Below are 17,181 nucleotides of genomic sequence, written 5' to 3'. Positions count from 1 at the left end.
AACATACCTGACTAAACAGGCGAAAAGAGAATTAAAAACAAAAGTACAATGCGCTTGCGTAAAGCAATACACGTGAAGTTTTAGTCAACAACTGGCCCAAAAAAATTCCAACTTAAAAGATCACTATCATGACATCCATCAACAGGTCACTGTTACGGCAGTTAGAATATAAGTCTGAAGGGGTTGTCCAGCTCTGAAATACTTTTGGGCAGCCCCTCCTCCACCAGTCCTGTGGAGGGAAACACCTGCTCCCCGCTGCTTGGTTCCAGCTCTTTTGGTCCATTTCTAGTTTGTTAAAATGCCGGAATGGACAGGGGTCACGTATGCTTCTGCAGCCAATGACTGCCCACAGTGGTCATGTATCCCCCTAAACGATATGTGACCCAGTGACGTGCCACTTGGGACATACGTCACCACTGCGTCCAGTTATTGGCTGCAGAGGCACACAGGACCCTTCTCCGTTAAGATGACAAGTGGGGACCGAATAAGCTGGGGCCAAGCGATGAGGAGCAGGTAAATATGCTTGCCTCCACATATTTGGCAGGGAGCAGCATTTCAGCCATGGTATCTTGGGTTTTGTTTCTATGGCGTTCACTATGTGTTAAGAAATAAATGACAAGACGTTCTTATTCTGTGGGTCTGCGCGATTACGGCGATACCAAATAAAGTCGTTTTTATTTTGTTGCACTATTAAAAAACAAAAAAAATAAAAACCTAATAAACATTTGCTTTCCATCACTATATTCTAACACCCCATAACTTTTTAACGATTTAATCTTTTGAATCTAGGACTTTTTTGCAGGGCCAGCTCAAGTTTTTATTGGTACATTTTTGGGGTACATACAACTTTTTCAATGTTTTGGGGAGGGACAAGGCAACTAAAACTGTGGAATCCTGCATTTTACTTCTTTTTTCGTTACAGGATTCATTGTGAAGGAAAACCATTTTTATATTTTAATAGTTTGGACATTTTCAGACACAGCGATGCCCATTATGTTTTTTGCTTATTTATTTTTAAATGTAAAATTGTGAAAGGTGAAAAATGTTCACTGCAATTTTTAGTCCCCTTAGGGACTAGCCTTGTACCATGAACTACAACAGAATACTATGGCAGTCTATGGGATTTTTACAGGTTGCCTGTCAGGCCATCCTTTGGGAACAACTTTGCAGGCAGCTCACTATGACAGGCCTGGGAGCCTTCACAAGGCCCCAGCCTGTGATAGCAACTGTAAAAAAAAACACAACTTCACCACGGGGCTCAGATCAGAGGGCAAAGGAAGCCGCCTTCCTCTGTCTAACCACAGTCGCTACTGAGGGGCTAAATGACCAGGATCAGCCTGATCTCCAATCCTACTCATTGTGGCCGGGTCCCGGCTGTATTTGCACACGTAATACAATGTCAGGGGTCATGAAGAGGTTAAGATAATTTTCAAAAATGCAATTATAAATGATACTCCATGATGATATTATTATATTTCTTCTGTGCGATTTATAAGAGCAGCTATATGGTCATAAATGTAAAATGTCTGGATGGTTTTCTTGAATGCCCATCTGAAATAGGTCATAGGTTAGCTATACATAGTAAAAAAAAACTGAACTGCTGAAGCCAGTGATTCCCAGTAGCAGACACAGGACCTGGTCACTTCTAGTTCTGCAGAGACCTAAACCGGCCAGGAGCTGCAGTGCTGGAATGGTGGGAGAGTGAACAGAGGATTTTGTTTGCTCTGGGTGCACACTCCAGACAGTGTTTAAAGGGGTTTTCTGAGATTTTATAACTGATCACCTATCCTAAGGATAGTTCATTGGTATCTGATCGGTGAGGATCCGACACCCAAGACCCCCACCAATCAGCTGTTTAAGAAGGCAGCAGCCGCCGCCTTTTCTCTGCTTTTCCTAGGCCAGTCACAAAACTAGGGCTGCAGCTAACGATTATTTGAATAATCGATTAGTTGCCGATTAATTTCTACGATTAATCGATTAATCGGGAAAAACGACAAAATTACAAAACAGTGAGGTTTATATGATCTTACTTGAAAAATTATGTTCAAAGGCCATATTAAAACAAATTGTGGACGACACTATTATGGGGGATCTGTGGACGACACTATTATGGGGGATCTGTGGACGACACTATTATGGGGGATCTGTGGACGACACTATTATGGGGGATCTGTGGACGACACTATTATGGGGGATCTGTGGACGACACTATTATGGGGGATCTGTGGACGACACTATTATGGGGGATCTGTGGACGACACTATTATGGGGGATCTGTGGACGACACTATTATGGGGGATCTGTGGACGGCGCAGTTATGGAGAGGGGGATCTGTGGACGGCGCAGTTATGGAGAGGGGGATCTGTGGACGGCGCAGTTATGGAGAGGGGGATCTGTGGACGGCGCAGTTATGGAGAGGGGGATCTGTGGACGGCGCAGTTATGGAGAGGGGGATATGTGGACGGCGTAGTTATGGAGAGGGGGATCTGTGGACGGCGCAGTTATGGAGAGGGGGATCTGTGGACGGCGCAGTTATGGAGAGGGGGATCTGTGGACGGCGCAGTTATGGAGAGGGGGATCTGTGGACGGCGCAGTTATGGAGAGGGGGATCTGTGGGCGGCGCTGTTATGGAGAGGGGGATCTGTGGGCGGCGCTGTTATGGAGAGGGGGATCTGTGCACTGTTATGGGCATAACAGTGCACAGATCCCTTTCCTCATAACAGTGCACAGATCCCCCTTCCCATAGCAGTGCCATACACAGACCCCCCTCCTCCCCATAGCAGTGCCATAGACAGATCCTCCCCCCTCCCCATACCAGTGCTATACACAGACCCCCCTTCCCATAGCAGTGCCATAGACAGATCCCCCCCCCCCCTCCCCCCTAACAGCCCCGGCCCCGGCCCCGATGCTTGCATCTTTATTTTACCTTTTTACAATGACGCTCCCGCTCCTGTAACAGCCAGGCAGAGCGGACGGCGGCGTAACGTCACTCACTCACGTGACACGCCTGCTCCGCCTCCTTCATTCATGAAGTGGCCCCGATGCTTGCATCTTTATTTTACCTTTTTACAATGACGCTCCCGCTCCTGTAACAGCCAGGCAGAGCGGACGGCGGCGTAACGTCACTCAATCACGTGACGCGCCTGCTCCGCCCACTTCATGAATGAAGGAGGCGGAGCAGGCGTGTCACGTGAGTGAGTGACGTTACGCCGCCGTCCGCTCTGCCTGGCTGTTACAGGAGCGGGAGCGTCATTGTAAAAAGGTAAAATAAAGATGCAGCGACCGCCCGCCCGCCCGAATAGCAACGAATCGGCGATTATTCGATAACTGGATTCGTCGACAACGAATCCAGTTATCGAATATAATCGATTAAATCGATTAATCGTTGCAGCCCTACACAAAACACTTCAATTGTCACGTGGCCTAGGAGCAGCTCAGCCCCATTCAAGTGAATGGGGTGGAGCGCGATACCAAGCACATCCGCTGTACAATGTACAGCGCGGTGCTTGTTAAGCTGTGAGAAGGCAGCAGCACTCACAGGAGCGCCAATGCCATCTCAAACAGCTGATCAGCAAGGGTCCCAGGTGTCAGACCCCCACCATTCAGATACTGAAGACCTATCCTGAGCTCACCAGTTAAAAAAATAATAATAAAAAAAAAAAAAAAAAAAAAAACGCAGAAAACCCTTTTAAGCCTCCTGCTAGAATAGACAATGACTTTAACCAACTAAAATTTAAGATGGTAGTAATAACGGTATATTCACGTGATGTGTATTACATGCGGATTTTAGTACGGAAAAACCCGCACCATAAGGCTACATGCACACAACTGTGCCGTGTTTTGCAGTCTGCAAATTGCATATCTGCAAAACACGAATGCCGCCTGTGTACGTTCCGCAATTTGCAGAACGGAACAGGCCTCCCATTATAGAAACCCCTTTTCTGGTCCGCAAAACGGACAAGAATAGGGCATGTTCTATTTTTTTTGCAGGGTTACGGAATGGAGCAACAGATGTGGACAGCAGATGCGGAAGTGAATGGGTCCGTATCTGAGGCACAAAAAATGCGGCTCGGATGTGGACCCAAACAACGTCGTGTGAATGAGGCCTAACACTGTAACAGTGAAAGTAGATGAGATTTTCACTATGTCATGTACATGGTGCGGAAATTGACCTGTAGTGCAGATTTTGAAATCCGCAGCATGTCAATTGTATGTGTAGATTTTCGGTGCAGATTTCAACCTTTGCAATGCAAATGGTGAGATCAGGGGCAAATCTGCGTCAAAATCCACTAAGAAAAAAAAAAAGGGAACACATGCAGTAACACAGTGAAAACAGCATGAAAAGAACGAGGATGATCCCCATAAACTACACTGCCATATGCATATACCCTTAATCTCCCTACAATTATATGGTGCATACTTACATCTGCATAATGGCCGACCATGGCACAGCGATGGCATTTTTTCTGCCAGTTAGGGCGCTCAGTACATTCTTGGTGTAAGTGGCCAGGCATAAAACAGTTTGAACAATACGGCAATGGACAATGGTATTGCAGATGTCCTCTTCTACCACAAAGGCAACAAGCTGGCAATTTCTGGTAATAAATAGAAATAATATGCATGATTATCATTATCCAGGACTAAAATTAATATGCAATTACCGTACTAACTGCAAAACCTTTTCATAAAAATAAAAAAAAACAGTAGAGTTATAATGACGGATATTACAACTTATGCTAAGAAATGCGCAGACTATTTTAGTGGTAGTATCCAGATAATAAAAAAAGGACTAATTCATTGATTTTACCGCACATTCCCAACTCACAGGTAGTTTGCCGGGTAGTAAACGAATATTCAGCACAAACTAGGAAAAGACTTGAGAACCAACGCTCTTACAGGTTCCAAAAGAAGAAAAAATAATCTGTTCCATTGTCCACAACTCTTAGGATGGGTTTCCAGGTTGTTTGCCATTTTTGAAGCCAAAGCCAACAATTCATCAAGACCGATACCTGCTACGTCAGTCTTCATGGGGCCTGCCGGAGAAGCTAAGTCATTTATTAGGAGCCGCAGGCCTCATTATAAATGACCTGCCTCCACCGGCAGAGAAATCTATGTGCCGGAGTGAAATCTATGGCAGCTTCATTTCCTTTAAATGTGTCCTTCATTGAGTGTCTGTTCCTCGGTTTAGACAGCAGCATCAATAAAGACAGCATCAATAACCTGCACGTGGAAACAGGGATCTTTACATGACGGATCTTGAAAATAAGTTTTTTTTGGGGATGTTTTTTGCGTCTTTTTTAACCAATGGGTGTTTACTTAAACACAAAGCTGGTTTTTGGCAAAGATCTACATGGAAGTCGAAGTCGATTCGCATAAAACTTAGTTTCAATACTGTATGGAGCGAGCTCGCCGTACAGCATTAGAATGTATTGGCTCCGATGAGCTGAAGTTATTACTATGCGAAGTCTCGCGAGACTTCGCATAACAACTTCAGAAATTGATTCAGACTGTAAAAAACCATTGTCCAAACTTGGGTTTGGTTCCAAGGTACCACTTGTAGCTATGTACAGAAAAAAAGATTCCATATTTTTAATAAAAGCAATCGAAAAGATTATTTTTTGCTCAAAATGAGTACAAAAACAAGCAAATAAAATGGCCTCCAAAAGGTGTACATAGCCTGTAAGTGTTTCTGGAAACAGCAGCATATAAAAAACGTGACCTGTTTGCGTTTGTTTTCTCACTGAAATAAATGGGGAGCTGCTGGTGGCATTCTGAAAGTGAATTAAACCATAGAAAAAGTCAATTTTCCATTGCGTAACAATGGTAGATTTTGCCTATGTGAACATAACCGTCTCCAAAACCACAATGGTTTTTGCTAAATTGGAAGGGGTACACAAAATAGCATAGGTGAATACCCCCAGTTGTATCAATATGCAGGACACTGAGGCTCAATGCACCTCATATGAAATATAGTTAATGTTACCAATCCTTTTATTCCCTAGAAGCAGCAGATATCTAAGGAAATATGTCCAGAGATAGGACCTCCTAATCCCATTGGATGATCACATAAAAACACAATCATCTTGCAGATCACATCCAGGTAACTTAATATTTACCTTAGGCTGAGGACAATTTTTCGACAGATGTCCACGATAATTACAATTCCTGCATATGACATTTTTATCCCCTGTATAGTACCGGTTGCTGAAACGCCGTTGTGGAGTAAAGTTGGAGACCTGAGCCTAATGTGGGGAAGAAGAGACTTAATCAAGGGATACATCCACTATTTTCAACTAAAAGAGCTAGCAAATAATACATGCCAACCAACTGACATCTACAGGTAAGGCTGGGTTCACTTTACTGTTTCATTTTCCGTTTCCTCTGATCAGTAAGGAAAAAAATAAACTGATCCTGTATTTTAAGCATCTGCTATGCTTCGTTATTTTAGACTGAAAAAAATACTTTGTGTAGGACTTTTTTCCATAACAGATCTGACGGAAATGGCTAAAACAGGTGCAAAATGTGCATAACTGAGCATAGCGGATGCTTCAAATACAGAATCCGTTTTTTTTTGTTGTTTTCTGTTCTTCTGATGGATCAGAAGAACGGAAAGCGAAAGGGTGATGTGAACCCGGCCTTATCGGGTACATTTCATCCAACATTTCCTGAGATGGTCAGAAGGTTCTTTTCTCTAGAGGAGAACATATAAACAATCTATGGGTCGTTTCGCCTCCTTAATTTAGATCTGAAAAGATGCTTCTTGAGTATGCCAGGCTTATCCGCCTGTGTTGTGCATGTATTTTTCAAGTGGTGTGTGCCACGGGGTGATGGCACTCTCATTTTTTATTCTTATGATATGAGATTTAACTAAATTTATGAATTTCCAACTGCATTTTTGTCCTGCATGGCTTTCTTTCTTTGGTACATTGAATTTTGTTTATGCATATTGCCCCCCTATACATATGGCAGAAAGAAAGTAGCAATTTACTAATTTTGCCGCATGCCATTTGTGCAGTGAAATGTGACTTTTCCCTACCGTCAGCATTTTTACAAAGTGGTGAGAATAGGGGGCGTGATGCGCCAAGGGAAGCGGGTGGCCCCAAAGGCCCAGCTCATTTATCATTTTCCACTGCGATTTTAAAAGTGGAAAATGGCTTAAATCTACACCAGCAAGAGGGCAGGCATAGAGTTAAGCCTATTGAATGGCCTGCCTGACGAAGCACCAAACTTATATATAGGTCTGCGCCTCTATATAACTTTGGTGTTTCCCCAGGCAGCTCAGAGGGACTTGAGACCAGCCTGGCAAATGCCCGTCTTAATAAATGTCCCCCTAAATTGCTAATTTCTTTCTGCCCTACCAGATAGGATTTCCATATGTAAATATCCCCCTTAATTTTTTATCTTTTTTTCTGGGTGTGAAACATTTGCTACAAGTGCAGAAAGCTTTAACATTCCATGCAAGAACAAAAGGAACTTATGATGTTGGAAATTCATTTGGGGCCTAAGCCTGTGGTGTGGTATATAGCTAATATATCTGTGATCAAAAAAACATCCTTTTTACGTAAAGGGTCAATAAGATATGCCCCCATTGTCTGATAGGTGCGGGTCTCAGAGACCCACCTACAAGGAGAACGGAGTGGGGAGAGCTGTGGCTGGTTTGCCGGGGTTCTGTCCACCACCAAGCGCTGCTTCCATACAAGTGAACAGGAGCGCACTGTCACGCGCGGCCCCTGCTTCCATTAATTTCTATGGGGCAGACGGAAATAGCCGAGCCAGCGCTCAGCTATTTTCGTTGGCCCCATTGAAATGGATAGAGGGCAGCTGCGCATGCGCAGTGCGACTCCCGTTAATTTCACAGCTCCATTCTCATTGTAGGTGGGACCCGCACCTATCAGACAATGGGGGCATATCCTAGCAATATGCCCCCGATTGTATGTGATGGCAAACCCCTTTAAAGAAGACCTGTCACCTCTCCTGAAATGTCTGTTTTAGTAAAAAAAAATTGCATTCTCCAGGTAATAATTATGGAGCATTTTCACACACAGCTCTATGTTGTGCCAATCTTTTATTATTCCTCCTCTAAGTTTATGAATGCATTCCCAGCCAGGAGTTACCAACTGGGGGTATGTCCCTGCATAGTCTGACACTGGCAGACTGATTGGATAGTGCCAGACTGTGCAGGAAAAGACCCCAACTGGGGATTCATTCAGATGGAATGTAAACTAAAACAGACATGTCAAGAGAGGGTACAGGTCTTCTTTAGGGCCGTTTCACACTTGCGCTGTCAGAGGATCTCAAAACCAGGCCAAAACTGATGAGTTTTGTCCCCATTCATTGTCAAAATTGATCAGGAAGAATTCCATTCCATTTTGTTGCGTTTTTTGACCAGACACAAAACAGCTGCAAGCTGTGGTTTTGTGTCCAGTCTGCAAAACGGAACAAACCAGACCCAGCATGAAAATCAATGTAAGTCAATGGTGCCGGATTGGTTATTTTGTTAGTGAAAAAAACGGACCCGGCACCCATTGACTTACTATGATTTTTATAGTTTAGATTTAATACAACTGAAACGGATGTATCCAGATATATTAAATGGCACGGATCCGTTTAATTCCGGTTATGAGATCCTCTGCCGAATCTCAAAACCGGAAAGCCACAAGGCAAGTGTGAAACAGGCTTTAAAAGGGTATTTCCATCTTCTAAAGTGATGGCTAGTGATCGCTAGAATATACCATAACTTTCAAAACTGTGGGGGGTCCAACCTTTGGGACCATACCTGAGAACAAAGGGGATGCAGCACTATTTCAGTGAATGCGATCCAGCTGGGAAAGTGCTGCTGTGCACAGACACAAACAGCATGGTAGCGTAGTAAAGATGACTAATTAGAAAGCAGCCTTCTTGTGGCAGAAATTTATGATATCACACTTTTTTTTTATTTTCCAATCCCCATTGAGCTCTGTATAAGGCTTCATGCACACAGCCATGTTCGTATTTTGGTCGACAAACAATAGATCTGAAAATATATGGATACCTTCCGTGTGCACTCCACTGGAAACGACTATTCTCATCCGCAATATGGACCAGAATAGGACGTCTTCCGTAATTTGCCGAATGGACACACAAATACACAAAAAATATGGATGTGTGCATGGCCCCATAGACATAAAAGGGTCAGTGAGCGATAGCACACAGATGAAAAATAAGATTACGTGCATGAGGCCTTACATTGTGAAAGAAATGCAGATCTTTTGACAATGTTTACATTTTGTAATATAGAGTTATAAGTGACCATACCGATGAATCCCTCTCAATAACCGACCAGTCCACTCCATCGTCACCTGCAGGAAACAAGGAATCTCAGTTAAGTATCATGTAGGGCTGCAGTAAACGATTATTTTAGAAATCGAGTATTCTATTGATTATTTTTTACGATTAATCGAGTAATCAAATAAAAAAAATTTTTATTACTAGACAGTTTTCCTTTATAAAAACTTATCAGAACCCCTACCATCAGTCCCCAACAGACTTCATTCCCCCCTGTGCGATCATCCCAAGTGCATCAGTTCCCCTAGTGCCATCAGCTCCACTATCCCCCCAGTGCCATCAGCTCCCCCAGTGTTATCAGCCCCTTCTTGTGCCATTAGCTCCGTTCCCCCAGTGCCATCAGCTTCACTCCCCCAGTGCCAGCCGCTCCCCCCTTGTGCCAGCAGCTCTCCCCTCTTGCTCCTCCTGACACCTGGAGTGCACAGCATCATCGGTTGCTATGATGCTGTGCACTTCGGGCACCCAGCCTTAGTCGCACCAACTTACCTTTCCAGCAGAGGCGCCGTCAACACTCCATCGTTCCGCGCTGCTCTGCGCCTGACGTCACACAGCGCGCCAGGTCACGGCGTGTGTACGTCAGGAGGTCAGTGCAGTGTGGGACTCATGGACATGCTGGAAAGGGGAGTATTCCAAGCGCAGCAGGAGACCACGGAGCGGGAGTAATAGCAAACGCTTCACTCCCGCTCCGTGTTCATGTGACACAAATGAATCCTCAATGCAAAATATTTGCATCCAGGATTTTTTTGTGTCGAGTACTCGTTGCAGCCCTAGTCTCATACCCAACAAACACCACAACGCAGGACGCTTTTTATGATAAATCAGATATGATTTCTAATTTGTTAATATGTATAAAACACCAGGGAGACATTGATGAAATGTACATGGGTACGTGCACACAGTCAGGATTATGCTTAATTTTCGTGCAGAAAACCCGCAGCATAATACAGAACGAGCAAAGTGAATCTCATGTACACATGAAGCACATTTATCATGCTGGCCTGTTTTTGTACATAAAATTAGACAGGCGTATTTAATTCAAAAAAAGGTGTGCCTAAATAAATAGGCCGGAAAAAAGTTGCAAAAATTACAAAACTTATAAAAAAAAATCTAAATAGTCACAAAAGCCTTCAAAGTAGGCGCAATTTCAGGTGTAAATGCGACTACAAAATAAGACTGCCTAACACAGCATTTTAGACTAAAAACCAGCACAAACTTTAGTGCCCCAGAGTGCATTTTGTATGTGCCAAAATGGAACTGTGATGCGGCGTTCAAATTCAGCCACTTGTTTGTGCAGATGAGCGGTTGATGTAACTTGGTTTCGCCATAGACGTCAAATGAGTTGTTAAAATAAATAGAAAATCTCCACCAAAAACTACAATAAAAAGTGTGGGTTTATGTCTGGTTGTTATCGTTATTTTTTTATGTTGTTTTTATGCAGATTGTCAGCATACAAATCCACACCGTGTGCAGGTAACCTAAGAGTATGAATTTCTTCAGACGGCTTAGGCTTGTGAAAGGGATGAATGACGGTACACCATCCATGCTACTCATTCTATTTCATTTGATACTAGAGTAAAAGACCACTAGTTATACCTAATAGATATACTAGTTATACCTAATAGATATACTAGTTATACCTAATATTATACCTAATAGATATACTAGTTATACCTAATAGATATACTAGTTATACCTAATAGATATACTAGTTATACCTAATATTATACCTAATAGATATACTAGTTATACCTAATAGATGGTTAGAGACAAAAACTACCACTGGATACTTTCCTCAAACACCAAAATCATGTCACAATACTATATCTGCACACAAAATGCAATCACTGAACTGGACAGAGCGTGACATTTCTATTCTTTATGGAACTAAATACATTTCACAGGACTCTTCTGAAATGTTTAGAAATCATTCTATATTTCTCAACATCATTTTCAGTTAGATAACTCTGTTATTTTATGTTGTGTTCTATATAAAATAAGGAAAATTTGATGTAAATCATACAACACTATATTGGTTGTAGGAGAGGATGTCGAAAGGCATGAGCGTCACCGCTTCTTCCGAGGCCACTGATGTCACAGTCATCGGTCACATGACCCATTTACAGCTCAGTCCCACTCAAGTGAATGGGCCTGGGCTGCAAGGTTTTACTATGTACGTGGCGGTGCTTGGTAAGCTGTGAAAGCACTGTTTAGCAAGGGTGCTGGGAGATGGACTCCCACTGATCAAATACTGACGACCTATCCTGAGGATAGGTTACCAATGCTGTACCCCAGGAAAACCCCTTTCAGTAAACCACATACTTGCACATAAAAGGTAACGTCACCCAGATAAAGAGCTCATTAAAAGAAACAAGTTGTCCATATGTTTGTGCCCAAGACAAGTTCTCCGGTCCTTAGCTTTATGTGTATTTCTGTTAAAGTGGACCTGTCACCTCTCCTGACATGTCTTTTTTAGCAACTACTTACATTCCCCATGTAATAGCAATTGTGGAGCACCTAGTCTTTTAATTTATTCTTCTATTATTTCTGCTAGAATTTTATGAATGAACTGCCAGTAGTCTGCAATACACCTCCAATTGGGTGTTACCAGTGTGCATGTTGGGTGTTCCTGCATAGTCTAGCACCTTCCAATCAGTGCTGCCAGTGTAAATGGTAACACCCAGCTGGACCAACTTTGCAAACTGCCGGCAATTCATTCATAAACTTCTATGAGGATTAACAGAGGTATGGCATAATACAGAGGCATGAGCTTAAATGCTCGAGAAATGTTATGCAAGTAGTTACTAAAATACACGTTAGGAGAGGTGGGGCTTAAAGGGTTTTTCCGAGACTTTATAACTGATGACCTTTTCTCAGGATAGGTCATCAGTAGCTGATCTGTGGAGGTCAGACACCCTGACGCCCACCGATCAGCTGTTCAAGAAGGCACCGGCGCCCCTGTTAGTTTCTCCAGCTTTTCCTAGGCCAGTGAAGTGATGTTCATCTCTCACGTGGTCTAGGAGGAAATCTAAGAAAACCCTTTTAAGGCCTCATGCACACGACAGTTTTTTTTCACGGTCCGAAAAAACGGGGTCCGTGGGTCCGTGACCGTTTTTTCGTCCGTGGGTCTTCCTTGATTTTTGGAGGATCCACGGACATGAAAAAAAAGTCGTTTTGGCGTCCGCCTGGCCGTGCGGAGCCAAACGGATCCGTCCTGAATTACAATGAAGTCAATGGGGACGGATCCGTTTGAAAATTGAGCCACAGTGTGTCATCTTCAAACGGATCCGTTCCCTTTGACTTACATTATAAGTCTGGACGGATCCGCTTGCCTCCGCACGGCCAGGCGGACACCCGAACATAACTTGAAGCGTCCCCATCACCATGGGAACGCCTCTACGTTAGAATATACTGTCGGATATGAGCTACTTCGTGAAACTCATTTCCGACAGTATATTCTAACACAGAGGCGTTCCCATGGTGATGGGGACGCTTCAGGTTAGAATACACTGCAAACTTGGTACAAGACTGCCCCCTGCTGCCTGGCACCACCCGATCTCTTACAGGGGGATATGATAGCACAATTAACCTCTTCAGGTGCGGCACCTAAAGGGGTTAATTGTACTATCATATTCTCCTGTAAGAGATCAGGGCTGCCAGGCAGCAGGGGGCAGACCCCCCCCCTCCCCAGTTTGAATATCGTTGGTGGCACAGTGTGTGCCCATCGCCCCCCCCTTCCTCCCTCTATAGTTAAAAATCGTTGGTGGCACAGTGTGCGCCCACCATCGCCCCCCTCCATCTTCCCCCCCCCCCCCCCCATCATTGGTGGCAGCGGAGTTCGGATCGGAGTCCCAGTTTAATCGCTGGGGCTCCGATCGGTAACCATGGCAACCAGGAAGCTACTGCATCCCTGGTTGCCATGGTTACTTAGCAATAGTACAATTGTAGAAGATTCATACTTACCTGCCTGCTGCTGCGATGTCTGTGACCGGCCGGGAGCTCCACCTACTGGTAAGTGAAAGGTCTGTGCGGTGCATTGCTAAAGAACTGTCACTTACCAGTAGGAGGAGCTCCCGGCCGGTCACAGACATCGCAGCAGCAAGCAGGTAAGTATGAATCTTCTACTATTGTACTATTGCTAAGTAACCATGGCAACCAGGGCTGCAGTAGCTTCCTGGTTGCCATGGTTACCGATCGGAGCCCCAGCGATTAAACTGGGACTCCGATCGGAACTCCGCTGCCACCAATGATGGGGGGGGGGAGATGGAGGGGGGCGATGGTGGGCGCACACTGTGCCACCAACGATTTTTAACTATAGAGGGAGGAAGGGGGGGGCGATGGGCACACACTGTGCCACCAACGATTTTTAACTATAGAGGGAGGAAGGGGGGGCGATGGGCACACACTGTGCCACCAACGATATTCAAACTGGGGAGGGGGGGGTCTGCCCCCTGCTGCCTGGCAGCCCTGATCTCTTACAGGAGAATATGATAGTACAATTAACCCCTTTAGGTGCCGCACCTGAAGAGGTTAATTGTGCTATCATATCCCCCTGTAAGAGATCGGGTGGTGCCAGGCAGCAGGGGGCAGTCTTGTACCAAGTTTGCAGTGTATTCTAACTAGAAGCGTCCTCATCACCATGGGAACGCTTCTGTGTTAGAATATACTGTCGGAAATGAGTTTTCACGAAGTGAAAACTTAGATCAGAAAAAGCTTTTATGCAGACGGATCTTCGGATCCGTCTGTATGAAAGCAACCTACGGCCACGGATCACGGACACGGATGCCAATCTTGTGTGCATCCGTGTTCTTTCACGGACCCATTGACTTGAATGGGTCCGTGAACCGTTGTCCGTCAAAAAAATAGGACAGGTCATATTTTTTTGACGGACAGGATACACGGATCACGGCCTCGGCTGCAAAACGGTGCATTTTCCGATTTTTCCACGGACCCATTGAAAGTCAATGGGTCCGCGAAAAAAAACGGAAAACGGCACAACGGCCACGGATGCACACAACGGTCGTGTGCATGAGGCCTAAGTCTGCACTACTGTGTGATGGGTAGTGGTACTTAGGCCTCATGCACACGGCCGTTGTTTTGGTCCGCATCCGAGCCGCAGTTTTGGCGGCTCGGGTGGGAACCCATTCACTTCAATGGAGCCGCAAAAGATGTGGACAGCACTCCGTGTGCTTTCCTGCATCCGTTGCTCCGTTCCGTGGTCCACAACAAAAATATAACCTGTCCTATTCTTGTCCGCAGGAGCTGAGCAGATCGGTGTATAGTTTTATGGGAAAAGATTCAGTAACACTTGTAATTATATATTCCATTTTATACTACTGCTTTTTCTATACTTCAGAACACCCCCTGAACAGTTAGCAGTGACTGACAGCTATCTCTGTATACACAGTTAGGGCCCATTCAGACGACCATGTGGCTGTGGTGCCCATACTACAGACCGCAAACAGCGAGTCCGTAATACACGGGCACCAGCCGCGTGAACTCTGCGCTGCAGAACCATGGACTTGAATGGGTCCGCGATCTGCAAGATACGGCAAAAGACAGAACATGTCCTATTCTTTTGCGGAGCAGAGGAACAGATCGGTAGCACACGGAGACCTTCGGAAGCGTTCCTCCACACTGCAAAAGATAGGACATGTCCTATCTTTTGCCGTATTTTGTGGATCGTGGACCTATTCAAGTCAATGGGTCCTCACCGCAGCACAGAGTTCACACGGCCGGTGTTTACAGCTATTTGCGGTCCAAGGCACAGGGAACGGCAACCATTTGGTCGTGTGAATGAGCCCTTACACAGGACAGCCTCCTTTATACATCTGAAGTCAGAAAAAGCAGGGATATACATACATGTGTAAATTATCCTGAATCTTTTCCCATAAAACTATATCTCCATCTGCTCAGCTCCTCCTGCTCTATAACCTGCTGCCTGCAGATTACACTGCATTTAGTGATGACAGGTCCTCTTAAAGTGTAAATGTGAACTTCCCCTTTAAGAAACTCTGTACGGCAAATATTCTTTCTTGTGATTTCAATGAAGCAGCAATAAAAGCTGTAATGACCAACTCTTGTGAAAAAAAAACAACTAAATTAAATATAAAAAAAAACATTAAATATCAGTCTATAAAATACAGCAATATAGATTCCAAGGCTGAAAAGAAGAGCCGCTTTTCAGCTTACGGAAATTCAAGGAACGCTATGACAGTTATGCCCGGCTAAATGCCCTTCGCTTGCCAAAAATCTGTTTTTCATGCCTGCATTATTATGCACCAGAGAGACGTTCACAACCCTGTGTAAATTGGGGGCAGTGACCTCTTGTAATCACTGCTGAAAAGTACATGGTAAAACAATGGGGGACTACAAAGTTACACAGCTCAACTCAATTAAAACACCTTTGTTTCTAAACTGGGCTGGAAGGTTTCCATACAAGACTACTACTGGGAACGAGCGGCTGCTGGAATAAAAAACCTGATGCCCCTGTCTGTAATAAGATCCCCCGCACACTGGGCCATTCTATAGATCGGGCCCTCCAAAGCTATGAGCTGTATATGTGCAACACCAGGACTTTTACTCATCATCTGCTGAGTATATTTACAGCCCTACATGTCTGAACGAGGGTCAGGCGGACAACTCTCATGCTTCGGCACCTTCTTTAAATCCAGAAATCTGCTTCTGAACTGTTTTGCCTGTTAGATGCGTGAGGAGCACGGGCGTATCTAATTTTGAGCCTTTCAGTAATGCTCTTTCAAAAAATGCATACAAATGTGAAGCCATTGATAATGAGTCTGCTATTATCTTGGTTGGTACCTTCTGCTAATCGGTGAGGTTTTATGCCATGCACATCTACCGAGGGCTAAAATGAACGTGTACGTGCACAGGACTACGCCAGTCCCATATAATGTGTATGTGGGAGATAAGGCATGTGCTATAAGGGAAGGAAGAAGGGTAACAAGAAAGGATTCCACCCCCAGCTAGGACCAGACGCTGATCCTGGAACCTGTAGTTCATGTCCGTGGCTGACAAAACCTTGGCAGGCTGCAATGGGTACCAACGGACTAAAATGCAGAGGTAAAAACGTAAGGAAGGTACTAAAAAGGACTAGAATAATAAGACACATGGACAATGTACCTTAGGAAACACTCAGAAGAAGTGTGTATATAAAAGGCAAAAAAACTCCTTGATAAAATATCACCGCATTAAGTGTGCCATCATACTAATCAGCTCATTTCTGACTTGGAAGGATCAAAGATCCCTGCTGGCAAAAAAAGATCCTAACCATATTATATCATGCTTTTAGTTTGGGTAAATTAAAATGGACGGTCTCCGTGTGGTCTATACCTAAGCATTAGGATCCATTCACACATCCGCAAAATGGGCCCGCATCCGTTCCGCAATTTTGCAGAACAGGTGCGGACCCGTTCATTGTCAATGGGGCTGGAATGTGCTGTCTGCATCCGCATTTCCGGATCCGCACTTTTGTTCTGCAAAAAAATAGAACATGTCCTATTCTTGTCCGCAATTGTGGACAAGAAAAGGCATTTTCTATGAGAGTGCTGGAGATGTGAGGTCCGCAAAATGCGGAACGCACATGGCAGGTGTCCGTGTTTTGCAGATCCGCAAAACACATATGAACGTGTGAATGGACCCTTACACTGATCCCCTTAACTCAGTAAACATGCCCCTGAACCAAAAATTTGTAATCCATACTAAAATATTAAACACCAAAAATAAAGACCCCTATGAATCCCTCTATGATTATGGAACTTTTAAGACAGGACCAATACAACAGAAACTGTAGAGATATAATCCGTGTGCTACACTCACTTTATACAATTCCTAAAGTATGAA

At 44.4% G+C, this 17,181-nt stretch overlaps 1 protein-coding gene across 1 annotated transcript in view; it reads right to left on the bottom strand.

Annotated features, from left to right (window-relative positions):
* ZCCHC7 (zinc finger CCHC-type containing 7) overlaps positions 1-17,181 on the bottom strand; it is a 163,236-nt gene that overhangs the window by 72,273 nt on the left and 73,782 nt on the right. The window contains exons 3-5 of the mRNA XM_044285801.1: positions 9,295-9,338; positions 6,117-6,242; positions 4,425-4,595 (exon numbers count right to left, since the gene is read on the bottom strand). Of these exons, the coding sequence (XP_044141736.1) occupies positions 4,425-4,595; positions 6,117-6,242; positions 9,295-9,338 (341 nt within the window). The remainder of the gene's footprint in view (positions 1-4,424; positions 4,596-6,116; positions 6,243-9,294; positions 9,339-17,181) is intronic.

This window comes from Bufo gargarizans, chromosome 1, assembly GCF_014858855.1.
Source record: "Bufo gargarizans isolate SCDJY-AF-19 chromosome 1, ASM1485885v1, whole genome shotgun sequence".
Classification (NCBI taxonomy): domain Eukaryota; kingdom Metazoa; phylum Chordata; class Amphibia; order Anura; family Bufonidae; genus Bufo; species Bufo gargarizans.
This window is presented reverse-complemented; position numbering and strand designations above follow the sequence as displayed.